The sequence below is a fragment of the Orcinus orca genome, chromosome 2, assembly GCF_937001465.1.
Source record: "Orcinus orca chromosome 2, mOrcOrc1.1, whole genome shotgun sequence".
In the NCBI taxonomy this organism is placed as follows: domain Eukaryota; kingdom Metazoa; phylum Chordata; class Mammalia; order Artiodactyla; family Delphinidae; genus Orcinus; species Orcinus orca.
Window position 1 is genome coordinate 116,282,184 of NC_064560.1, and position 26,637 is coordinate 116,308,820.

Below are 26,637 nucleotides of genomic sequence, written 5' to 3' on the forward strand. Positions count from 1 at the left end.
GCACAGGGTATCCAGCAACAGAGATCATTCATCAGCTTGCTTCTGGAGGGGGAGAAGGAGGCCAGCTCAGCCTCTTCAGGGTAAAGTCAGTGCAGCTCCCACAGTCCCCTAACACAGATGTCAAATGCCAAAGGGCCACTCAGAAGAGACAGACCCCAGAACCTAGGGGCAGAAGGGTCCCTGGCATAGACTGAGCTGCCCGTAAATTGGCTCTTCTCATTCGAAGAGCAGGTGAACAGCTTAGGGGAAAAGCAGCTTTTAAAAATAAGCAGCAAAACTGGTCTCCCTCCACCTCGTGCCACTTCAGAGTAAGAGCTCTGCAGTCAGACTTCTTGGGTTGGAGTCCCAATACAGACACGTGCTAGCTGTGTGACCTAGAGCAAACTGCTTACCCTCTTTGAATCTTAGTTTCCCTCCTCTAAAATATGGGATGAAAACAGTTCCAACCTCACAGGGTTGCTCTGAGTATTAAATAAAATAATTCCTGTAAAGTGCTTAACAAAGTGCCTGACACAGAAAAGGTTCTTGATAAAGGTAGGGATGATAAAACTAAAAAAAAAATCATATATCTGATACAAAAACTACAGGAGTTGCTGTGGAAAATCACACTAGGGAACTCGGCATTCCCAAGTTGATGGTGGGGAAAGAGGCAGAGCAGTGGCCTTCCCATTTTCACTTTCCTGTGCCCAGCAGCAAGGAACAGGGAACCAGAGAGAACAGACAGAGAAAGAGAACCAGAAGCAGGAAAAGCTCCAAGCCTCCAAGAAACACTTCTGCAGAAGCTTCAAGCAACTATGGTTGGGGGTTTCTCATCAGTAGGAGCAGAGGAGTGAAAAGGCTGTAAGGGAAAGAAGAACACCAGCGCTGGAACCCTTCCTCTCTTCCATGGCACTGACATCTCTCAACGTGACAAGAGTAGTCAAATGTTCTGAGAAGCATTATCCATAACAGCCCAAAAGTGGAAAAAACCCGAATGCCCATCAACTGATTAACAGAGAAAATGTGGTATATCCATACAATGGAATGTTACTCGGCCATAAAAAGGAATGAAGTACTGATACCCAGTACGACATGTATGAACCTTGAAAACACTATGCTAAGTGAAAGAAGCCACTCACAAAAAATATGATTCCATTTATATAAAATGTTCAGAACAGGCAAATATATAGAGACAGAAAATAGATTAGTGGCTGCCTAAAAGCTGGGAGCCTTGGGGGGAAATAGAGAGTGACTGTTAATGGGTGTGGGGTTTCCTTTTGGGGTGATGAAAATGTTCTATAATTGATTGTAGTGATGGCTGCACAACTCTGTGGATACACTAAAAACCACTGAATTGCACATATTACAATATTGCTTCTTTTTTTTTTTATGTTTTGGATTTTGGGCCATGAGGCACGTGGGATCCTAGCTCCCCGACCAGGGATCAAACCCGTACCCCTTGCATTGGTAGGCAAAGTCTTAACCACTGGACCACCAGGGAAGTCCCTGAATTGTACATATTAAGTGGGTGAGTTGCGTGGTATGTGACTTACATCTCAATAAAGCTGTTTTTAAAAACAACTAAAAGGTAGATATTAAAGATACTGAAGATGGTGTTGGGAGCTGTGTGCATATATTACACAATGGAATATTACATAGCCATTAAAGGAATGAAGTAATGCCATTTGCAGCAACATGGATGGACCTAAAGATTATTATACTAAGTGAAGTAAGTCAGACAGAGAAAGACAAATATCATATGACATGACTTATACATGTAACCTAAAAAATGATACAAATGAACTTGTTTATAAAGCAGAAACAGACTCACAGACTTAGAAAACCAATTTACGGTTACCAAAGGGGAAAAGTGGGGGAGGGATAGATTAGGAGGTTGGGATTAACATACGCACACTACTATACATAAAATAGATAATCAACAAGGACCTACTGTATAGCACAGGGAACTCTACTCAATACACTGTAATAACTTATATGGGGAAAGAAACTGAAAAAGAATATATATATATATAACTAAACCACTTTGCTATACACCTGAAACTAACACAACATTGTAAATTGACTATATTCCAGTATAAAATATTTTTTTTAAATTTAAAAAATAAAATAAAAATGACTAAAAGGTAGCTTTAAAGATATTGAAGATGGTGTTGGGAGCTGCGTGAATACAAAGTGTGAATCTATATGCGTGGGTGGGTGTGGGTGGTCAAAAAGCAGGACGGGATGGCAACACAGACAACAGTCAACAAAGAGCCTTTATGTGGCCCCGTACGTCATTTATAAAAATGGCACCAAAACATTAACCTGGATGTATCTCCCAGAAGATACCAGAAAACCCCTGCCCACTCCAACTGGTTTAGCATAGCTATAAACTTCCATGCAATAAGACCACTTCCAAGACACTTACCCAGCTGGGTAGGCAACTAAACCCGATCGGGGATCACAGGCAAGTCCTCTGCCTCCAGACACTGTTATTCCAAGCACCTTCTCCAAGGTCACCTGTTGGAGCAAGACAGAGAAGTGTTATGTTATGGATGGAGTGGGGCTGGGAAGGAGGAGTTGAAGGTAGCCGGGACCTTCTGCCACGCTGACTGTTTCCTGATGGCCCTGTCTTCTGACTTATCCAGGTCCTGATCTGGCCATAGGCCCCCTGATCACATGGGAAAAAGCCAGTACACATCGCCAGCTTTTAACAGTGATCAAACTGCTAGGCCCATGGAAAAGAAAATGAAATGGTTAAAACTCAGCTCATGGCCACAGAGGGACAAGAACTCTCTCAATCCAGGAAGGCTTCATTTACAAGATAAAGTCTTGGGTCCCCAGACTGGCCTCTTGGGTCTATGAGACTCAGGAGAGGTCACTGATCTTCGTACCTTGGCAGGCATGAAACAAAGGCCACTCTGATCTCCAAGAGCCAGAAGAATGTTAGGTAACAATTAGGTGACTCATAATATCCCTGATCTATGCATTCCATCACACTCTTCCCCTCCATCAGATGTCTGCCAGTTCAAACAGACTTGAAGCCTAGGAGGCAGAGACATGGCTTAATGCTGTGTTTTGCAAAGCACAGACGCTCAGAGTACTCTAATTATTATTATTAAGCCACAACTCCCACAGAGATGAAAGGGAAGCATACGTAAAGTGCTCAGAGATTCTGAGAGGACATGGCCATGGGAGACATTCACCATCACTCTCTTCATCACTGTTGTTACCCCACACTGTCTGCAGGCCCTGGGACATATTGAACTAACCTCAAATTAGTTCCCTGATCTTTCTGCTAGATGATCCCATGTAAGATTCAGACTGCCCTGTAACCTCGTCACTCCCTCACCCACTGCTATAAAATGTCTTGCATGTCACTCCTGGTCCAGTCTCCTCTAGCACTGTCTGGACTCCCTGCACTGGCCCTCCTCAGGGATGTCCTCGGTCTTCATTGGCTAAGACAGAGGGGCTTCTGAATGCAGGATGGCCATGTAAACAGGCTGGAGTGTACTCTGCTAAGAGAGTCTTGGGGGCCTTACGAAGGCGATGTGAACCAGAAACACTTCAGGGGTGTTTGTATCAGTGGCCCTGTGGTCTGCTCCCAGTCCAGGCCGGTATCTAGAGAGGGGAAGCCCATAGTCAATTACAGTAGTTTTAGGATCTCTCCTTCTCTCTTACTCTCCCAACTGGAGAATTCCAAGTGCTTCTAGAGGGCCTGTTTAAATTCCAATCTCCAAGGACCATTTTAGTTTGAATTAGGTTGGAAAGAAATGCCCTGAGGTGGCCAGAGACCAAAATAAGTCCCCTGGGATGTTGTAGTTAAAGCTATTACCCTGGAAGGTCCCCAAGAGTCTTCTGTGCTTCTTGGGGATGTGGACCAGGAATTCCAACATGTGTCTACTCACTGACAGAGGCAGTTTAGTTCCAGGGCACCACACCTACCCACAACCACCTGGCAAGCACCAAACTTGCCAGCTACCCTTGGGCCTTTCTGAGGCACTAAACCTAGTGGGGGATAAACTAACTTTAGCCTACTCTATACATTCTTGATATTCTGCCCTAACTTATGCCTCTTTCCATACTTTTTCTCAGCTTAATGACCCCCTCCCCCTTCTCCGGCACCCACTCACCTTTCTGAAAGGGCTGAGCACTGCACACTAACTGGAGAGCACAAAATAACCCTGGGGAAGTCCGGGAGATACTCAGTTCAGGGCACCCCACCCTATCCTGGCACAGTGCCTCTGGCTATCCCCGAGGGAGGGGTACTCAGGAACATTCCTGCTGCACCAACTGCCTACTGCAGAGAAGAGAGAAAGAGGAGTCTGAGGCCAGCATTACCCACATAGATGAGAAAGGTCACCAAAGCAAGCACTGAGCTAAAAGGCCAACTCAACTCCTATTCTCTTCAAGCTAATCTGATTTCAGGCAAATCCTTTGGATTCATATTTGCATCAATCCCTCCCTTATGCTTCAGCTTTGGTCCCAAAGAATCAGACCAGTCTGTGGGTTCTCAGCTTGCCTTCTCTCTCTGACAGGAATTTGGGTAGGTGTTTTGTGGGTAGATGATCCAGTTCCACAGAGAATTAATTCTGGAACTAGCTTGGAGTTTTCAACAGCAATCTAAAGCAGGAAGGAGATGTGAGTTACTCAGACCCGAAAGACCAGTGTTTATCAAATGTTTTTGACCACGACCCATCGTAAGAGACACATTTTATACCTTGATCCAGTATAAACATACATGCTCATAAAACTGAAATAAAAGTTTCACAGAAAAATACTTACTCTCATTGCATGTGATAAACTCCAATTTCTATTACATTCTATTTCATTAAAAAAATAATTCTGGTCATGGCCCACTTTATTGACTTCATGACCTACAAGTGGACTGGCAGCTGCAGTTTGAGAAACCCTGCTAAGGACCATCTCTCCTCACTGGGCATGGGATTCATCTCTGGTCCCTGGCATCTTTGTGTCTGTCACTTTCCTCCTAGGACTCTCCACAGTGGAGCAGACATCCGGGCTAGGAAACCCCACAGACAGGAGTTTGCCTGGGCTCAAAACTTGGACGATTTTCAAAGGATTTACGGTTTTTGGCTTCCTCTGGATTTCTGAGCAGCTATCCAAGGGAAAAAAAGGCAGTTTCCTTTGACTCTGTGGAGGGGGAAGAGCAGGGGAAAAACATTCAGGGGCATCAGCTGGGTTTTATTTTATGTTCTAACTCAAACCAGCTTCCTGTCTGCAGGGAGGTTTGGGGCTGAGCTCCACTTTCAAAGGATCTGAGAGTCCAGAACTCCTGCAAGGCCTCCAATGTCTAGGCTTGTCCTGCAAGGCTCCTGCACGATGGACTTTATAAACTGACTCTCTTTCATAACCCTCTCCATATTCTTTCCAAAAAGGTGGTACAGCTTCCATCTACCCTAAGAAATGGAGACAAACCTGGACACCCCCTCGCAAACCCACCCTGGGCTAAAAGTGCCCAAGTTCAAGTAGTGGTGTGCTGCAGCTGGCTCATGCTGGCTCAGGACAGCTGACTGTGCACCTCTTTTCCCAGCTCCACATTCAATGAGAGCACATTGGTAGTTTGAAACCACCATGGTGGGAGCACTTACGCCATGAAATCAGACAACGCTACAAATCAGGGCCCCTCTTCCCCCTCAGAGAGCATGTAAACATTTACCAACGCACCGCTAAGCTCAAGCAACTTTTCTCTCTCCCTTGGACTATGGCTGTAACTTCCATGTGTTCCCTCTGCTTCAGGCCTTGCTTCCTATATAGTCTTTTCTTTTTCTCAACATGGCAGGCCACAGTGATTCTTTCAAGAAATATAGGAGATCAAGTCATTATGCTGCTCAAAAGTCTCCAACGGCTCCCCATCCAGATTCTTCACCCCGGTTTAGAAGGCCCTAAGTCACCTGGCCTCTGGCTGCCTCTCTGACCTCGTTTCCTCCACTTCGCCCTCACTTACTCCACCTCAACCACCCTGGCGCCTGAAGCACCTCAAGTGGATTCTAGCTTCAGGTCCTCTGCATAGGCTTTTTATTCCTCCCACTAAAACTCCCTTGCCTCAACTACTCACACAGCTAATCCACTCAGGTCTTTGCTCGAAGGTCTTCTCCACAGGGAAGGCTTTCCAGACTGGCTTTACTGCTATCACTCTATACCCAACTTATCCTGCTTTATTTTTCTTCATTGTACTTAGAGTCAGAGAGTGACCCAACATTGAGTATATCTTTGTCCACATACTTACTGTCCGTCTCCTCTACCAGAATATGAGCTTCTTGAGGGCAAGGCCTAAGTTGTTACCCCTCATTGATGCATCCCTAGCACTTTAAACAGTGCCTGGTACAAAATGGGCACTTGATAAATATTTGATGAATAAATGAATGCATGGCAGAGGCTTCAGGAACAGTGAAAGGACAGAGATGGGAAGCACAAGAAAACTGGGGTATTTCAAGCCAGTAAAGTTGCTCTCCACGAAGTATCTAAAACTGGTTGTGTGGGAATTCCCTGACGGCTCAGTGGTTAGGACTCTTAGGTCCAGAGGTTAGGCGTTTTCACTGCCGTGGCCCAGGTTCAATCCCTGGTCAGGGAACTAAGACCCCTCAAGCTATGTGGCCAAAAAAAAAAATAATGAAATAAAACTGGTTGTGACAGAAAGACCATGTCCAGATGAGGACAAGCATAAAGGGAGGTTAATGGTACAGGGAACATTTTGTTTCTTAAGCTGACAGTGGGCACACAATGGTTCACTCTATTATTCCACATGTCTTTACTGTATGTCTTAAATATTGCACAGTAAATGTTTAAAAGAGAGAAAAAATATGGTCCAGGATGTGGTGTGGGGCTCAGCACCTCATGAGCAACATCCTTCTATAGTTCACATCCCTGACTTCTCTTTTTCCTAAAGCCACTTCGTTGACACTCGTTGACCCAGCAATGTGAGGGGAAGGGGTACAGAGAGCTCAAGAATCTGTGTTTTTATTTGATTTACGTTTCTCACTTAAGAGCTTATAAGGCTGCACATGTTTATGATGCTCTGACACGCTGCTTCCAGCAGAAGTTTTCAAGGACCACTGCACACATCCCTTCTCCTGACTGCTAAGTGTGGCAGCAGGTGATGAGATAGGGCTCCCTCAGCCTGGGTCCCTGAGTAACTCTGATGAACAGAGCGCCCGCGCTGACCCACACTGCAACAAAAGTATGAGCAAGAAATAAACTATACGTTAAGTTATGGAGTTGTTGAGGTGATTTGTTACCACCGCATGGCCTAGCCCAGCAAGTTTCACACTTTTTGGTCTCTTACACTCTTTGGTTTCTTAACACTCTTAGAATTTATCAAGGACCTCAAAGAGCTTTCATTTATACAAGTTATATCTACCAATATTTACTATATTAGAAATTACAATGGAAATACTTAAATAAATTTAATTCATTCAAAACTAATAATAAACCCATTACATGTTAACACTTTTATTAAAAGTAACTCTAGTTTCCAAAACAAAACCAAAAATATTTAGTGAGAAGAGTGGCACTGTTTAACATTTTCGTAAATCTCTTTAATGTCTGGCTTAACAGAAAACGGCTGGATTCTCATAACTGCATCTGCATTCAATCTGTTGTGATATGTTATTCTAGGTGAAGATTAAAAAAAGTTGGCCTCATTTGGATATGTAATTGGAAAAGAGGGGATCGCAGAGATCACCTAAAAGGGTTTTGGGGACCCCAGGGATTTTGTGACTACACCTTGGCAACCAATAACCTAGCCCCTCCTGTATACTACAGCATCTCTCTTCATAAGGAAGCAAGCCCACTAGTATGAGAGTTCTGGCCTCAAGCATCATTTGAGGAAAATGAGGCAGGGAAGAGGCCCTATGAGAAAATAGCTGTCCTCAAAGTCAGGGATGGGGCCCCAAGTTCTGACAGGAACTTCAGTTCCAAATCCTCATGGCCCAAATGCCAATGAAATATAGTCCAAAAGACACACCAGTCCAGGTAAATGATTCTGGCTGGTGAGTTGGGACACAACTGCTACAGGCAGCTGGCAGCCTGATACATCCACAGTTCTAGGAACATCATGCACAATGAAAACTCAGAATTAAGACGAGGGTACCCACTTTGTACTCTGCAGTGATCTCCTCCACATCTGCAACACAGCCTAGAAGCAGGGAGAACACTCGAGTTGTGACCCAGCTTTTCCTTGGACAGGTGGAGAGTGTTGAGATGGGGGAAAGCCTACACCAACCTGAAAGAGAGTGTCATCTTTCCCCAGAAGCAAGGCTGCAGGAGGGCAGAATTACTACAGACACACTGCAAAGGAAGGCTTGAATACCCACGCCTCCCAACATGCACTAGGCAGGGCAGTACTGTATCCTCCTAAGAGAAAGAAGGAAAGCAAAATTATCCCTCACTGTAATGAGATAAAGGGATAACTTCATAATAGCCTATTCCCAAGAGAGAAGGAAAGAATAAAGCCAACTGTTTAAGAGCTCTTCTGGCTCTCATTAAAGTAGATGGAAAAAACAGGTGGCTCAGAGGCGACAGATGGGACTACTCGTTCATACTAGATAGAACAGTATTTTCCAACACGCGGATTGCAGCCTATTAATGGGATTTGAAATTGATTTAATGGGTTATGAATAACTAAAATAGAACAAAAAATAGATCTCATGGCATGTAGTAATAATGGTAAGTACTGAACGTGAAACTTTATTTCAGGGGGGGTGTGTGTGTGTGTGTGTGTGCGCGTGCGCCCTGGGTCACAATGTAAAGTGTATTCCTTAATGTGAGTTGTTCTCAAAAATGTTTGAAAGTCACTGGGATGCTATGGGGGTCCTCAAAATCCATTAGGGAAGATGAATGACATACTACAAAGTAATCCAGTATGTGATGAGGGTCATAAGAAAGATATAAAGTGCTCAAAAAGGAGAAAGAGAGATGATTTCTGAACAGGATAAGGAAAGGGAAACAATGAAGCTTTTCTGGAAGACTAGATGGAATGTGGCCTGGTCCTTGCAGTGAGGATAGAATTTTGACAGATGGAAATACAGAGAAAGGAATTCTCAGTAGAAGAAGTTGCATGAATGAGTTCGACAGAAGGAAACAACAGAGTAGGTGAGCAACAGTGAAAGCAAGGATCTTTTGTAGGAGACTTAGGTCAGGAGAGGTAGACTATAACCAGACCGGGAAGGGCCTTGATTGCCAAACTAAGTGGGGTCATCTGGAGGCTCTGGGAAGCTACTGAAGGGTTTCGAACCAGGGACACAATCAAAGCTATGTTTGGTGATGATGTACATAAGACCCATAGCACAGGCAGGGAGCCCAATTAGGAGGCTATTACAACAGTTCAGGTGAGAGGTAATAAGGATCTAGACCAGCATGAAGATAGTGAGAGTAGAAAAGAAATAATGACAAAGAAAAAAGTGACAAAGCAAATAGAATTGGCAAGATGGGGCACCGTACAACTCTGGAGGAAAAAGAAGACTCAAATTTTGAACTTCAGAGATAGGGAACAAGGAGGTGCTATGAAAAGAAATGCTGCCATGATCAGGAAGAGGACCTGGGTCTGGACAAAGGGGGAAAGGATGGGAACCGATGATGTTGGTTTTAGACATGTTGAATCTAAGTCGCTTCAGGAATATTTAGTAGGAACCACAGAACATTCAACTTAGCAACATACACATGGAATTGATGCTTGGGAGAGAGGTGAGGACTAGAAATAGATATTTAAGAATTATTCACAGGGGCTTCCCTGGTGGCGCAGTGGTTGAGAGTCCGCCTGCCGATGCAGGGGACACGGGTTCGTGCCCCGGTCCGGGAAGATCCCACATGCCGCGGAGCGGCCGGGCCCATGAGCTATGGCCGCTGAGCCTGCGCGTCGGGAGCCTGTGCTCCGCAACGGGAGAGGCCACAACAGTGAGAGGCCCACGTACTGCAAAAAAAAAAACAACATTAAAAAAAAAAAAAAAAGAATTATTCACGGGGGCTTCCCTGGTGGCACAGTGGTTAAGAATCCGCCTGCCAATGCAGGGGACATGGGCTTGAGCCCTGGTCCGGGAAGATCCCACATGCCGCGGAGCAACTAAGCCAGGGTGCCACCACTACTGAGCCTGCACTCTAGAGCCCATGAGCCACAACTACTGAGCCCACGTGCCACGACTACTGAAGCCCACGCGCCTAGAGCCCGTGCTCCACAACAAGAGAAGCCGCAGCAATGAGAAGCCCGTGCACAACGAAGAGCAGTGCCCCCCGCTCTCCGCAACTAGAGAAAAGCCCGAGTGCAGCAAATGAATACCCAACACAGCCAAAAATAAAATAAATAATAAAATAAATAAATTTTTAAAAATCTATGGAAAGAAAAAGAATTATTCACAGAACTTCCTTGGTGGTCCAGTGGTTAAGAGTCCATCTTCCAATGCAGGGGACATGGGTTCGATCTCTGGTTGGGGAACTAAGACCCCACATACCACGGGGCAACTAAGCCTGCACGCCGCAGCTACTGAGCCTGCGCACCACAACCTGAGAGCCTGCGTGCCGCAACTAGGGAGCCCGCGTGCCGCAACTACTGAGCCCACGCACTCTGAAGCCCGTGCGCCACAACTAGAGAGAAGCCTGCGCACCACAATGAAAGATCCTGCGTGCCGCAACAAGACCTGATGCAGCCAAAACAATAATAAAAATAAATAAAACATTTTTTTAAAAAAAGAATTATTCACAAGGAGGTGAAAACCACCACTGAAAGTACAATGAGGCAGAAGACAGAGGGAAGAGAGAGTGAGGCTGAGGACAGAAATGGGGCTGTAGCTATTTTTAGAGTATGGAGAAGATGAGGGCTCAGGCAGTTAGAAAGGGAGAAGGAGAACCAGGAAGCCTGTGAAGAGGAGAGTTCCCAGAAGGATGGGGTAGTTAATGTAAGTGCTAAAAAGAAGTGAAGAAGCAAGAAATGGACTCTCCAGAGTCCAAAGCCATCTGCAACATAGCACAGGGTCCCCAGCAGTCCCAACCCCCTAAACACATGATCTCAGGAACTCTAAGCAAGGCCTTCTAAACTCTTCTGGTACCTCTCTCTCCAGTCCCTAGATCTGACCAGCCCACAAGCTAGAGGAGAGGCACCAGCCAATGAGAGATCCAGTGTGTGGAGCCAACACACACACAAGACAACAGCACTGCTAGAGAAGGGTTTCTTGTTGAGCCCACAGCATACACGATTCGAATCTGTTCTTGCTTTCTTAGTGCGAGGGACTATTACAGGGAGTCTGCAGTGGCAAGAAAGCAGCTGCTCCCTCGAGAGAGAAAACTAAGGGGCCAGAGCCACAAAAGGCCAGGGTCATCTAGGATTTAGCTGACCTCAAACTGGTAAAGAAACCTCAGCAACTGGGAGGAAGCCGATCTCTGTTTTGGTTGCCATGTTTTGTTGCCACCAATTTCTTTCTTCCCCCTTCTCCCCTTCTCTACTTCTTAATCCCACTCAATACAAGTTATAAATACCTGAGTTATAAGTCATTCCAGCCAAACTATGGGTTTGCTATTTGTATAAACAAGCATGTCACAGACCTGTCCGAGGCAGAGCCCCCTCTGCCTTTCCCTCCCTTCCTGCAGGTTAAGAATAACTATGCCTGTCTCTTGCCCACACACTACACTCTAATCTCACAAAGCAGATCCTCCACCAGATTCTGAGAACTGCCACTTATGCAAAAGCCACAGAGGAAGCCAAGGCCAGGAGGCTTTGTGCAGAGACTTAGCCAGCTGGGCAGAGACCCAGTGACCAGCCCTGGGAGGGGGGAGGGGGAAGCGGGTATCATGCCCAAGCTCACTCACTCCTGCTCCTTCAGAGACCAAAGTGCCATCTGGTCAGAGGCAGGAAGAGACACAATGGCCACTCCAAAACTGTAGAACAGACCTTGCCTCTCTACTCTGCTCCTGGTTTCTGGGGCTGATTTGTGGTTCTACTTTCTATACCATGAAGTCTCTCAGAAACAAATAACTTCCAGTATGACAGAAAAACCAAGTTCCCTCACTAGGGATCAAGATTTGTTGGAGTTGAGCCAATTCTGCTGTGCTGAGATTAAAATAGCCTTAGCTTCTAAGGAAGGTGAGTCTGCCACTGCTTGGGAAGAGGTGACCTTAGAGATCCTTTAGCATAAGCCCCTGGAGACTAGAGAACAGAGGTTCCCAATTCTGGCTGATCAATAGAATTACTCAGAGGACTTAACAAGTTTTTTTCAGATAGCAGTCCCTACCCTATACCCATCCCCTGCCTCTGCAAGATTCTTGATCAACAGCTATGGAGCGGGCTTCAAGAATCTGCATATTAAAGCTCTCCTGGGCTTCCCTGGTGGCGCAGTGGTTGAGAGTCCGCCTGCCGATGCAGGGGACATGGGTTCGTGCCCCAGTCCAGGGCCCCGGGATCTCCCACATGCCGCAGAGCGGCTGGGCCCGTGAGCCATGGCTGCTGAGCCTGCGCGTCCGGAGCCTGTGCTCCGCAATGGGAGAGGCCACAACAGTGAGAGGCAAAAGCTCTCCAGGTGGTTCTAGTGATTAATCAGGTGGGGAACTATTCAATTAAAGCATTTTGCCTTTTTATTTCCAAATTTCAACCCCTCCTGGGACTAGGGAGAAAACAATGCTCTGAGTATTCTTACAAGAATACCCACACCCATGGGCTGCAAAAGGTCTTGGGCAGAGAGAGGATCTACAGCCATAATAGATACCATTTATTGAATGTGTACTCTGCGCCAAGAACTGTGCTAAACGCTTTGTAAGACCATCTCATTGAATACTCTTGACAACTTTATAAAGGACTAGTATTATTTCCATTTTAGTTATGAAGGAGTCAAGTAAGTAGTCAGTGGAAGAACCAGGATTCAAACCTAAGTCTGTCTGGTTCCAGAAACCATGGTGACCAAGGAGGGAGTTCAGGTTCTCCAAAACCACCAGAATGTTGCAGTTTCTGAAAGAGCACACAGGGAAGTCACCAAGCCATCATGGAGGCATCAGGGACAGGTCTGAGAACCAAGGTAGAAGGCAAAGGGCACAGGATGAAGTAGAGGGGCAACAGGGTTCTCTCCTCCTAGCGTTAATGTTTTTTAAAAAGTAGCAGGTCTTATCAGTAGCTTAAATGGGTCTAAAAATGTGTTCTGACCTCTCCTCACAGAGATGGTTGCAGAGAAAGAGTAACAGAGGGTCTTCCAATGTCAGAGTACCCCACCTGGTCAGAGCATGCTCACATCCAGCTGGCATTAGAACCTACAGTCAACACAGACAGCTGACACCCATTTCCAAGGCAACTAAAACTACAGTGTTAGAAGCAGGGGATTATGATTTCATGTGCAGATGGAGGAAGAGGTAAGGATGGCATCAGACCTCAAACCAGAAGGGAGCCAATGAGAGGCCTCTAGCCAAAGGACTCAATTATAATACAGCCAACAGCGGGCACCCAAGTCCAAACAGCAGCTTGAATAACACAGTGCCTGGTATAAAGCAGGTACTCCTACCCTCCCTTTCTCTTCCAGTTATCAGAAAGGCAAGGATAGGAGACATCTCAATTTAAGCAACCAGAATAGAGGAAAAAAAATTTTTTTCCTCTCTAAGGTCAGTCCTTGCTATACCAAGACCAAAACCACAAACAAAGCTTTATGACCTAAAAATCTGACCATCAAGAAAGGTCTAATTCTTCCCCTCTACATGCCTGAGTTTTCTTAATCTCTTGGTTTCCAAACTTCGTAACCAGGGAGAATACTAACTGTTCCTTATCTGGACTAAGTGTGCAAAGCGAATGTGTGTTCTGGGAAAAGGGGAGTGGAGCAGACTCTCAGTGTTCCTGCAATCATGCCAACTTGTTCCATGAGACTCTCCTAGAAGAAGGAAGTTCTCTTCAATGTGTTATTCTCTATAAAATTCTCATTTCCTTTCCATTCCTAACGCCAACACCCTGGTTGAGGCCTTTGGCACCATATTCCTGGATACAGCAATGGCTTTCTAATCAAGCTCCTTACTGTAGACCCTGCCCTCCCCTCCCCAACCCATTAGAATAATCTTTCCATAGTACAGCTATGATCATGTCCCTCACCTGCTCAAAAACTTTCAATGGCTCCTTAATGCCAACTAAATAAATTATAAATGTCTTAGCCTAGCATCCATCTGTCAATGGGCCCTATCATTCTTCTAATTCTATTTCCTTCTACTCACCATATGAATGATGTGCTTTTGTCAATCTGGATTATTCATTATTCTGGAAAGGAGCTCTGGGGCTTTTGTTTATATTCTTCTGCCTGGAATGCCCTTCCCTTCCACCATCCCATACTGAAACCCTACCCCTTCCTTCAAGAACCAGCTCAAATATCACATCCCCTATGATTCTTTCTGTGATCAACCTGGCCAGAAGTGACTCCTCCCTCCTTGGAATTCTTACAGCAGCACTTAATTTTCATCATTCACACGGCATGTGTTACTTAGTACCTTGTACAGAAGTTCTTTAAGGATCTGTCTTATCTCTCCTGCTACTCTATAATCTCCTGTAAGGCAGAGGCTGTATCTCATACAACTCTATGCTTATAGCACAGCGCACAATGTTTAATACAGTATATTTGTTGAATCCTTTTTTAATACTTTAAAAATATTTGTGACTATTCTTTGGTGCATCTTACTTAGTAAATTCTTTAACCTCCTAGAGAATTCTCCATCTATCATAGCCAAACCTAGAAGCTGGAGCAGGAAGCAGGATTCTGATGCCTTTCCAGAAAGATTGGTGAAGGTCTGAATGGAATAATCCATGTGCCTTGCATGATTACAAACCAAACAGTTTTACCCCTGACTTTAGTAAATACATGCATGGCATGGCTCTTCATAAATCTGACTTAAATTATAATTAACGAGTAAGTCCAAAAAGATTGAGATAATTTTTGTTTAATAAAAGTAACAATACTATTATTTAAAAAGAGCTTTACCTGTCCTTTTTAATCAGAAATGAATGGAGCTATAAGTAGTTATTCTGGATGTTAGAATTATGAATGACCTGTTTTCTTCTTTATGTTTCTCTATATGGTGTAAAAAACTCTTTTCAGAAAGCACATGTACTTCAGAAAGTATAAAAAGACATTTTATTTACCAAAGCTAACCAAGGAAATATTTTTGAGTATCAGAAATGAATTATCTCGGGACTTCCCTGGTGGTCCAGTGGCTAAGACTCCACACTCCCAATGCAGGGGGCCCAGGTTCGATCCCTGGTCGGGGAACTAGAATCCCACATGCATGCCGCAACTAAAGATTCCTCATGCCGCAACTAAAGAGCCCGCATGCAGCAACGAAGATCTTACGTGCCGCAACTAAGACCCGGCACAGCCTAAATAAATAAATATTTTTTTTAAAAAAGAAATGAATTATTTCAAATTCAAGAACTTAATGATGAATTTGTGAGAAAATATTTTTATGTCCTATTATTACTAAAAAAACAAAGTTTATTATACCAGATATATTTTCCAACATTTGTACACAACTTCTTTAATAAAATGAGTATACAGATTTTTAAATTTAAACATTTTAGATTTAAATATGAAATACACGTTTAAATTGGAGAGACTTTTATCTTTACTATTTTTTTTCTACTTACAAAAATAACACACACTCATCGTAAAAAATTCCAACATTACAGAAATATAGAAATGTAGATAGTGAATGTCCACCATAATCTACTATCCCTCCCTGAGGTAACCAATTTTAACAACAGTTTGGTATTTATAGCCTCACAATTTTTTCTATGCATATACTAACATACATGTTTTAACAAAATATAAATAATCATTAACATAAAAACTGTTATACAGTTTGCTTTTTGTCACTTAATAGATCTTGTATACTCTCTCATATCAGTATATATAGATTGAACTCATTCTTTTCAACCAGTACAAGGTATTTCATTTATGGATGTACACCAATCTCCCATTGATGGTTACTTGGATTACTTCAAAGATTTCACTACTGTGAATAACGCTCCCCAACAACAGAAAAATTCAGTTATATACACTTTTGTGTGGTGTTAAGTGTTTGCATAGAATAAAATCCCAGAATTATAACTGTTAAATCAAAAGATATGAATATGTAAATTTTTCTTCTAATGGATATTACCAAGTTGTCCTCTAAAAAGGTTAGATCAATGTCTGCTTTCACTAACAGCAGAAGGGTATGAGTGCACTTGTTTCCCCACATCTTCATATATTTTCTTTAAGGAAAAATTATTTAAATAGAATATTTCACTCTCATCCAAACATTAGAAACATAAAACAATGGGTCATAAAATTAATGCGTTTCACTCTGCCTTTAAATTCTTAGTCTGAAAGGAAGCTCTAAGACTAATTCACTTCCCAAATTATTTCCCAGTATAAATGAATTAGCCCCAAAAGAAGAAAAAAGTTATATTTATTTCTACAGAAGCTACTGCTGTTAAGAAGCATGCTTACTGGGCTTCCCTGGTGGCGCAGTGGTTGAGAGTCCGCCTGCCGATGCAGGGGACACGGGTTCGTGCCCCGGTCCGGGAAGATCCCACATGCCACGGAGCAGCTGGGCCCATGAGCCATGGTCGCTGAGCCTGTGCTCCGCAACAGGAGAGGCCACAACAGTGAGAGGCCCGCGTACCGCAAACAAAACAAAACAAAACAAAAAAGCATGCTTACTACTCCAGTGATTTCCAATCAGACACAGTAAATTAGGACTCCCCCCACTCCTGGTTCACTAGCTTGCCTTTTTTAATTCCCTAAAATCATATCCATAGCCCTGAAATAAATTACACAGTAGTTAGTATCAAAAAGAATATTTGCTAAATCTTTCTTTTGGTCAGTAGTTAAAGTATAGTTGATACAAGTTAATATTGGCAAGAAAAAGGGGCTGAAGATAGGTCACAATAAAAAGCTGCACAGGGAGGATGATTCAGTGTTGGAACAGAAGAGGTTGAACCTGCAAAAAAAGGACTTCTCACAAATGGAAACTTGAAGGAATAAAATCTTGCCAGCAAATTAGAAGAAAATTCCTGGATATTCTAGAAATCTGTGGACCCTGATAATATTAGAAACCCCTTAATAGCTGTAAACTTATTTAGATCTTACAATGTGCTTTCACATTCATTAAATCTCATTGAATCCTCACAACAGCCCTGGGAGAAAGCCATCAGTATTCCAATTTTACAAATGAGAGAGAATCCAGTTCCCTCAGAAGTGAGGAAGCTGTCCCACCAGCCCCCACTACACACACACACACACACACACACACACACAATCAGCATGGCTACTTAAAGTATGGCCCAAGGAAGAGCAGCATGGGCGTCACTTGGGAGCCTGGTAGTAATGCAGAGTCTCGGGGTGGGTCTGAATCTCAGTCTGCATTTTAACAGGACCACTGGCCTCTTGCCCCCACCCACTAATCTGTCTACACCTCAACTCAGAGAAGCCCTGTTCACCAGCCAACTATGAGGGAAAGTCTCTACCACAGCTGCTGTGGAGGCCTCCAAAGGGAGACCAAAGCAGCCTGGGGAAGGAAGGACAGCATAAGGAGAAAGGGCATGTTCAGAAAAGTCAGCAGCAGGTCATTAGGCCATACGAAAACCATCATGGTGTACAAAGATACTGTGCTTTCCCAAATAGAAGCTGACCAATAGTGTCAGGGTACCAGAGGCAAGCCTGCAGCCTGCCCATTGCATGTTTAGTCCTGACAAGCAGCTGCTTGCTTTTCTCTAGGCAGTAGCTGAGTGATGGCAAGAGTCAAGAGTTCTGAGCATGCTCCGAGCTCCTCCCCCATGATCACAAACTAGCTTGGGGCTTCCTCTCCTCAGGACTAACTGGGGCAGCTGCAGGAAAGCATGCATTAAGATCCCACGCTTTTGCAACCATAATGTTATCACTGTTGCCTATTTCAGGAAATAAATCAAAATAATACAAGTTTGAGATCAGGTGAGGCAAGGCACTTGCTCAAGGAACTTAGCAACCCCGGAGCCCACCCAGCCAAACAGAGTCAGGTGGGCAAATGACCTCATTTTCATGTTCCCTGAGCCCCAACTGTCATCATCCAGGTCAGCCCTGGCACAGGGTATTTTAGATCCAGCTTCTTTCACAGAAAACAGGCATTTCAACTCAGTGACTCTCCACAGCTTCAAAGATAAGGTCAGTTGTGCGTAGGGACAGCCACAGAGGTAACAAAGAGGTGGAGAATGGGGATGAAGAAGGAGAGATTTGGGGTAGGTGGCACTAACAAGCAGTCAGGAGTGTGAGCTACACAATCAACCGCCAACTAAGAGCAGAACAGTTTAAAGCCTCATGATACCCACACACAAAAACAACCGAGGCATCTGTTGGTCTCCACTTCACTCCCCCACCTCACTCCAACTCCAAGAGAGAAGCAGTAACTGCTTGTGGCTTATGGTCATCTGGAACCACACAGCTGTGCCCTGTCAACTTGACATTCACGTACCCACAGAACCACGAGCTGTACAGTTCCTAACGGTATCATAGAATGAGAAGTTGGGATACAGTTCATGAAATCTGGAGTTGGGAGTGGGAAGAGGAGCAAGGATGCAAGGGACAAGGGTTACTGAATGATGGTTCTAAAATAACGTTCTAAGAAGTTCACTAAATTAACTTTTATGGGGAATATTGGGGGGAAAGTATATTTTTTAAGGTACTGCCCTTTTCCAAGCTGATCGCAGACGTGACTCTTGGCTATAGCAATACTGGGCATACTTCTGTGCTCAGTGTCATGTTTTGCACATGAAGACTCCCTGGGAGGAGTACAGGATAAAGATTAAGAGCAGGCTTTGGAGTTAAGATAGCCAAGATTTGAATCCCAGCTCAGTCATCTACTGGCTATATAACCACCTCTCTGAGCATCAGTTTCCTTATTTATGAAATGGGGATAGTAATAGTATTTATAGTAGGGTGGTGTGAAACTTAAATGAGATAATATACGTACATGCTTAAGCACAGTACACAGCAAAAAACTCAATAAATGTTAGTCATTATTACCACTACAAATATTATTTCTAGTATTATTATTGTAAGATAAAGACAGGAAGCACTGACAACAAAGGCTGGAAAGGGGTGGTTCCAATAAGCATACTACCTGGAAATGTTGAATAGCACAAATCTATAATGGATAGAGAAGAAGAAACTTGAAAAGGACAAATAGTCAAGATCAAGTCCTTGAGTATTTTAATTTTTAACAATAAAATCATCTTAATTACATAAGACAAAAATCTCATCTCACCTTAATGACACCATTAGCATCACATCCTTCAGAAACTTGGCAGTGTTCTATTTCTTGACTTGGGTGGTGGTTATGTGAGCAATCATTTTATAATTATTCACAATACAAGGTTATATTATTATATTTCATAAACTTTTCAATGTCCGTTATATTTCACAATTTTTTTAAGTTTCGTTTTTAAGTGCAAGCACCTTTAATGGGTCAGCTGAACTCACGGGGAAACGACCAGAAGCACCACTAAAGGAACAAAGAAAGCAAAGACAGAGGAGAGGTATGACGGGAAGTCAGAAACTTAGTGAGCTCAGCACAAGTGAGAAGCTATGTTCAAACCCAGAAGAACCTGAGGAATTTCTTCTCAGGATTCCTCCAAAAGAGAATGTGACAAAGTGGGGAAAAAAACAAAATAAAACAGCCACGTGGTCTCACAAAGTGTTGTTCCAAGATCTCCCACTACATTTAAATCTCAACTATGAATGAAAGGGCAGGGAAGGGAAAGTATCTTTAGCTCCATTCCAGGTTTAGGGGGGGAAATAAAGTGTATAAATTTTAAAATCTAACCTAAAAAGAGACTGTTTTATAGACTAGGGAAACAACACATAGAGCATTACAAACATTCTCTGTGATAAAATGAGAGAGGGTGGAATTCACTCCCTAGAAGTCTAAGAGGAGATATCCATAATATGAACTCATTCTTCTGTAAGCATCCTTCAAAACCAGAGGAAAATGCTGTGGCCAATTAAGAAGCACTGTGATATTGCTGATACAACAGTTAGGAGGAAGGAAACCAAGATTTGGAAAATCTGAACAACCAAAAATACCAACCCTAAAGATCTACACTGCCCAATCTGTCTGCCACACTCACTTTATTTCTTGCCCTCCTCCTACCCCCCATTTTTTAAAAAGAGGTAACAGAAGTTAAAGTAAAATCCACAATGTGGATTTGATTCAGTAAACTTCCAAACAGATGGGCAGCTCTCACTCCACACCTCTACTGAGAACTGATGTGAAAGAAAGCTGACAGAAACCTGGCCCCGTCCTGCATTAAACAACAGAGCCCAGAGGAGAGGCTTAGCTTGTAGCAGTGGGAATGTGATTCATAATATAACAAATCCTACTGAAAACACTGTAGCTTTTTTTCCTACCAACAGGGCAGTCTGGACATGAAGTAAAAACCAACAGATACTCTGAGAACAACAGTGGGACAGACCATGTTCCCAGAGAAGCTTAGTTTGAATAAACATAGTCCCAAATTTCAAGCCCTAGACTGTTTTCCAAACAAAGAGGCAGTGATAACAGCCACAAGTCCAACTTGAGACTCAGGGGGTTGACAGAGAGGTTATAGAGGTCAGGCTGAAGCCTCATTTCTATGAATGTTTTTTCATTAGTCAAGAAATGAAAACATACAGATAACAAACAGAAGAGAGAAGTGAAGTCAGAGAAATACCAATGGCCCCAAAGACAGTCAAAATACTAGCAAGAAAGAAGACAGTGACTCAAACAGATCCAAAAGGGGAAACTTGCCCTAAATTACAAGCTGAGAGAGGGAAAAGAAACTTGGAAAGCAGCAGTACTGTTAGACTCTGAAATAAGTGAGGCCAAATGGATGAGGGCAGGCTTTGCAAGACAACTTAAAGCCTGAAGAGGCTGAGCTATTTTAGACAGCAAAGCAAGAGGTGTTGGGCTGCAGAGAGAAGAATCCTCTCTCTCCAGTGAGACTTACTTTGAAGGCTGAGGGCAGCTGCAGGCACCGGAAGGAAAAGGAAATGGAGATCAAAGGAACAAGACCAGAACACCTCACACTTTTCCCTGTACACCATCTGTTCTGAGGAGCTCAAGACACTTCACAAGCCTTAACTGAAGACTATATCATAGACAGAAAACTCAACAAGAACTTGCCCAAGTTCACTCACAAAGACAGGTAAGGGGCAGGGCTGCTGGCCACAGAGGCCTCTACTCTCGGTCATCTATTCTAAGTGGGGAGCCCAGAGAGTATGTATTATACACTAAAAACTCTTGGTTGCTATGAGTCCCAAGGGCAGTGGGTAGTGGAATGGTGACAAAAAAACTGGCTAGGACTCAGGGATATTATCATAAAGTTTTCCTATTTCTGCCCCCAAGGGAAATTCCTGCTGATCTAAGTAAGGCAATGACCAGCTCCTTACATCTTACCCTACAACAGGGCACTTCTCTCAGATCTATCCCTGATACAGCAGTTTAACAGAGCAATCAGTCCAGAAGATACAATGGAGATTAAACAAACTACTCAAGGAGAAGAGTATACTTACTGGGCTAGCTTTATATATTCTCAAGAAGCCTCAATGAGGACTTGGGTATGAAGCCAACAGATTTCAGGGTGGGCTGAAACCAGCAGTGGGCTTCTGGTGGAACTTAATATATACACAACTAACAAACTCTACCCCCAGAGGTTCCGATTCCATATAGATAGGATGGGGCCCAGGAATGCGTATTTTTTAAAAAGTTGCACAGGTATTCTGATGTCTTACTGCCCTCCTGACCTCTCCCCCAAGTTGAGCGCCATCAAGCTAGAGCCAGCCAGTGATCCATAAATGCTTTGAAAAAAGGATTTCCCCGGTGGCACAGTGGTTAAGAATCTGCCTGCCAATGCAGGGCACACAGGTTCGAGAAGATCCCACATGCGGCAGAGCAAATAAGCCCACGCACCACGACTACTGAGCCTGCACTCTAAAGCCCGCGAGCCACAACTACTGAAGCCTGCACGCCTAGAGCCCGTGCTCCACAACACGAGAAGCCACCGCGATGAGAAGCCCATGCACCGAAAAGTAGCCCCAGCTCGCCACAGCTAGAGAAAGCCCGCGTGCAGCAACGAAGACCCAACGCAGCCAAAAATAAATAAGTAAATAAATAAATTTATATTTTAAAAAAATGAATATGCCTCCTCACTGCCAAATAGGCATAATAAAGAGTCTCAATACTAATACCTGGGCTCAAACACTAATCCAAAGCTGAAATTAGATTACTGCCACTTTTTTCTTCTCTATGAAACTCACCTACACGAATTCTTCTTACAGCCACATACTAAAAGGCTCAAAGCACTACCATACAATCAGGCCGGAGAAACACTGGGGGAAGAAATGGTGGGGGGGGAGGATATGAATTAGACTTATATTAATAAAAACTGAGAACTAGAAGAAAGTTGCAGTCACCTTGTCCATCGTTTCCAAAGGGATAATATATAACTCGGATTGTATTAATGGCTATTAATAAGGAAGAAGATTTCAAAACCTCCCTCACTCATTTTTTCAAAACCTAACAACCCTCCAGCACAGGCAATCCTTTTGTATCCCTAATTTAAATCTTGCCTGCTTGGCTTCAGTCCATTTCTGTCCTTTGTTAAAATGAAAAACAACCCAGCTCCTTCCACATAAAAATCTTTCAGAAACTTAAGAAAAGAGGGGGAGGGTTAGCTATCAAGAGCACACACATTTGCTTCTTAAAGAAAACACAGTTCAACTGAGATGAGAGAAAAGAACTGACAATTGCATAGGATTTGAAGTTGAAGAGTGTTTACAACTGATAACTTTGAGTTACACTTCATCAAGACTCAGCAGATCTGGCATAAAACCTCAAATTACTCTTTTCCAATTCTATTACACTGCAGAGACTTCCTTCCCTCCCTTAGAGAAAGTTTAATACAAACCTCAGCTCTCATCTACTCTCTCTAATAACTTAAATCCCCATCTCTACTGACTCTCACTTTGGCTTTTAACCATATTTTAACCATATTTTTAACTAGGTCTCTCCTGAATTAAAAAGCCTTTAATGAGCACTACTTTCCTTTCTCGCTAATGCCCTTCACACCTAAATAGGCTACATCTCTATTTTTTTCACATTTTATTCTTCCTAATTTTGATTTCTCTTCTAAAGAGGTCACAAACTCCTCCTGATCATTTTTCCTATTCTTATGGAATTTCAAGTTTATCCTCACTATATTTGACATCTTTAAATTGTTCTCATTCATTCATTCATTTAGTATTTAGTGCATTCCTTACACTGTACTACACAGTGTGATGTAAAGGAAATAAAGAACATGGCTCTGACCTTAGCAAATGAAGACATACATAAAAGAACAATTAGAGATTGGTTCCAAGGTAGTAGGGCTAGTCAGAGAAGGCCCTGTGGCTCCAGTAAATATAGAGTTGGATCTAAAAATAAGTGGAGAATTTGGTGAAAAGCCTACTTTAGACAGCAGGAACAGTTATGATTCAAAGCAGCAGGCCATATGAGGTTAAGAGCTGCAGAAAGGCCCTCTGTCGCTTCCTTCTTTGTCCCCATCCCACACAAAAGGCATATGTCTTTTGGTCTTCAAATTTTGTTTCAGAGTTATTTATCCATGAAGCACAAACTCTCTGACTGTTACCACAGCTACCACATATTAGAGCAACTCACAAAGCCTTGTACACCAGGTCTTAATGTTGGTTACCACAAGGCAGGCTTTTAGAATCATCTCAGGTAGAGTCTTCAGTAAGGAGTGTGGGGAGTCAGGCGTCTGCAAGGTCTGAGGCACACAAAGGCAGCTACTACTTTGGGTGCTAAAGATATGCACCAGCACTCTTGCTCTGTCAGACTGTTCAAGAGTCATTCAACTTTAGCTAAGTATTTCCTTCATTCACAGCTCTAGGACAAACAAAGCCATTTAAAGCAGTCTGAAGCACAGAATTCCTATTTGAAGCAGGGATGTTTCATGGTGATGCCAAGGATTCCTTTTTTCACTGTTTTCCCTTGAGAGCTTCTCCTCTTCTCTTGCCTCAGGACTCATAGTTCGAGCATCCCTTCCTCTGTGAAGTTTTTTCTAATCCCCCTAAGCTGATTTAGTTTCCCTCCCCTGTGCTGCCATTAACACCTTTATACATACTTCTAGGACAGCATTTACCACACCATGTTGTAATTATTTGTTTACATGTCTGACAGCCACAAGCTCTTTGATGGCAAGGATATGGTGTTTTATTCATTGCTGATTCTACACATAATAGGCACACAATAAACGTTTGCAGAATGCATTAATGATGAACGACATGGTAAATTTTAAAGAATGGTAACCGTACCATCCGGTTACAATAAGCATTAATACTGAAGACTAAACTCCCATCATACATTTCTATTACCTATACCATTCTTGTTCAGAAAAAGAGACCAAAGAGACACGAAGATGGCTCTAATGGTGCTGGTCATTGCCAAGTTACCAGCCAAGAATATGAGAGCTTACAGTACTAAGAATGATCCAACACAACAAATGAGTGAATGGAGCCAAATCTAAGACAGTGTCTATGTTTCAGGCTCATTCTCCTGCCTCTGGAGACTATGAACAATGATTAATAAGAGCACTCGGAAAAGTCACTATCTCCACAGCCATGGAACCTTGAGCCCAATTTTGATTCCTGTTGAATGAAATATACAGCAAAGGTGTTCACCTTCTGACCAAATCCAAGTAAGGTTTTGCTAAGGGACAGGGATCTGAGTTAAGTCCTCCCAGAACTCCGCCATGCTGTACATTAGCATTCTAAATCATTCCTCATTGGGTTTACTCATCTCTGAAGAGATACAGGCAAGGCAACAAAATGCTGCTGTCTCAAATGTCTCTCCCTGTAGCAATCCTGCACTACACAAGGCTACTGTGTTTACAGGCTGCTTATAAGACACAAAAGCCTAATCTGATCCTGTGGCAACAAGGCCCCAGGTTCCCTCAGGAATTAAATAAATTAGTCTACTTTTGTATTCCCAAACTTGCGGGGCTCTACAAAGTTCAAGAAAGCATAAACATCTACACCCAGACATGGGAGGGGATGGAAAGGGACTTGGTCTCTGAGGAACTTCTGCAGCAGGGTGAGATATAGTGAATGAGATAAACAATGTTCAAGGGCAAACCAGAATTGCTTGGCTGGCAGATATTTGGCCCCTTGCATGTTACCATTCCTAAAAAGCCAAGAAACTCCAGTTAAATTAATTCAGGTCTCTTGAATAGATAAGTAAATTTGTTTTGACACCAGGGAAGAGCATTTACCTAGCCGATTCCTCCGACTAGGTGTTTTAGCATATTTCTTTCTGCTACCACTGTCTTACATAACCCCAGCTGTGACACTAACACTTGCGGCTACATTAGTGGCAGCTTAGCCCTTCACAGGATATGTGGTCCCACTACCCTCTTCCAAGAAGGAAAACTGAGTCACAGCATATCAACTGGCTTCCCCAAGCACAGACTTAGTTTGTAGTGAGGCCACAACTGAACCCGGGTTGCCTTCCTCATGTTCTTCCCTTTTCATAGATGAATCTCAGCATGCTCATCCCTGCTTGCTCATTGCTTTCTTGAGGGGCAGAGATGGGCACACTTGGTCCTTCAGAGCCAAAGTGAGCTTCTAGTTCTCCTCCTTCCCAAGAAAGAGTAAGGTAAAAGATGTACATGGCGCAGAGGAGGGTAGGGGAGGAAAGGGGTGCCTCCCAATACTAGGACTCACCTTGGAGCTGAGGTCCTCTCGCCGGTTTCCTGCCTTACTCCTGCGTAATTTGATGGATGGGGATCGCAGAAGGTTCTTGATCCGGCTGGTAATGGTTGACCCTTCCACAGCCATCATGATGAGGAGCCCCCCGGGACACTTCCTGGCGCAATCTTAGGACTTGTCTCAACAGCGGCACTGCTTTCCCACTCCACAGGGCCTTCCAGTATGCCCTCTCACTGACCTGAGATGGCAGAAGACACCTTACCTTCCGCCTAGCCGTGTCTGCAGCTCTTATCTTTAGGTACTGCCCTCTCCCTTCACCTGATCCCCACCTTCAAGCCCAGTGCTGTTTCTTACAACGACTGAAGGACAGACTCTTGTAAACGGGGGCTAAAAAGCCTGAGCTGCGAAGAAACGCCTGGGCCACACCTGCCAGAGGCATTCAACTGAAAGGATGGGATGGGCCCTAGAAGGGCTAGTGGCCGGTCTGATTCCCGTTAATTCCCAACTGTTCTCATGGCATCTGCAGTGTCCAAAGAAGGAGGCCGCCGAGGCCACCGAGGAGTCCCACGGGATCCTTCAGCACCTGCGCTGGCGGCCGCAGGGACACTCAGCGTGGCGGGGCTCGCTGTGGCCCTGCAACCCGTTCTGCCACGGGAGCCTCCCTCCCCCACCCACGACCCTCCCGAGCTCGCTCTCGGCCAGCCGCAGGAGCCCTAAACCTTTCACTTTCCGCTCCCTCAGAAGCCCCTGCTACTCGCCAGCGCCCCCACTCGGGGCCAGCCTCACCAGCCCCGGGCCGCGCGGGCCGCCCGGCTCGCAGCTCCCTCAGGCATCGCGCTCAGCGATTTCAGCTCCGCGGCGGCAGCGGCAGCAACAGCTATGGTGGCACGAGCGGCTCAAAACGCGAACTACCGCCTGGGCTCAGCTACGAGCTGGG

The 26,637-nt window shown here is 44.0% G+C and overlaps 1 protein-coding gene across 2 annotated transcripts in view; it reads right to left on the reverse strand.

Moving 5' to 3' along the window:
- The window catches only part of MAPKBP1 (mitogen-activated protein kinase binding protein 1), a 51,905-nt gene extending 25,268 nt beyond the window's left edge, over positions 1-26,637 (reverse strand). For both annotated transcript variants that reach the window (XM_033435741.2, XM_033435739.2), the window contains exons 1-3: positions 26,487-26,637; positions 25,716-25,938; positions 2,408-2,499 (exon numbers count right to left, since the gene is read on the reverse strand). In XM_033435741.2, coding sequence (XP_033291632.1) covers positions 2,408-2,499; positions 25,716-25,832 — 209 coding nt within the window. In that variant the 5' untranslated portion in view covers positions 25,833-25,938; positions 26,487-26,637. The remainder of the gene's footprint in view (positions 1-2,407; positions 2,500-25,715; positions 25,939-26,486) is intronic.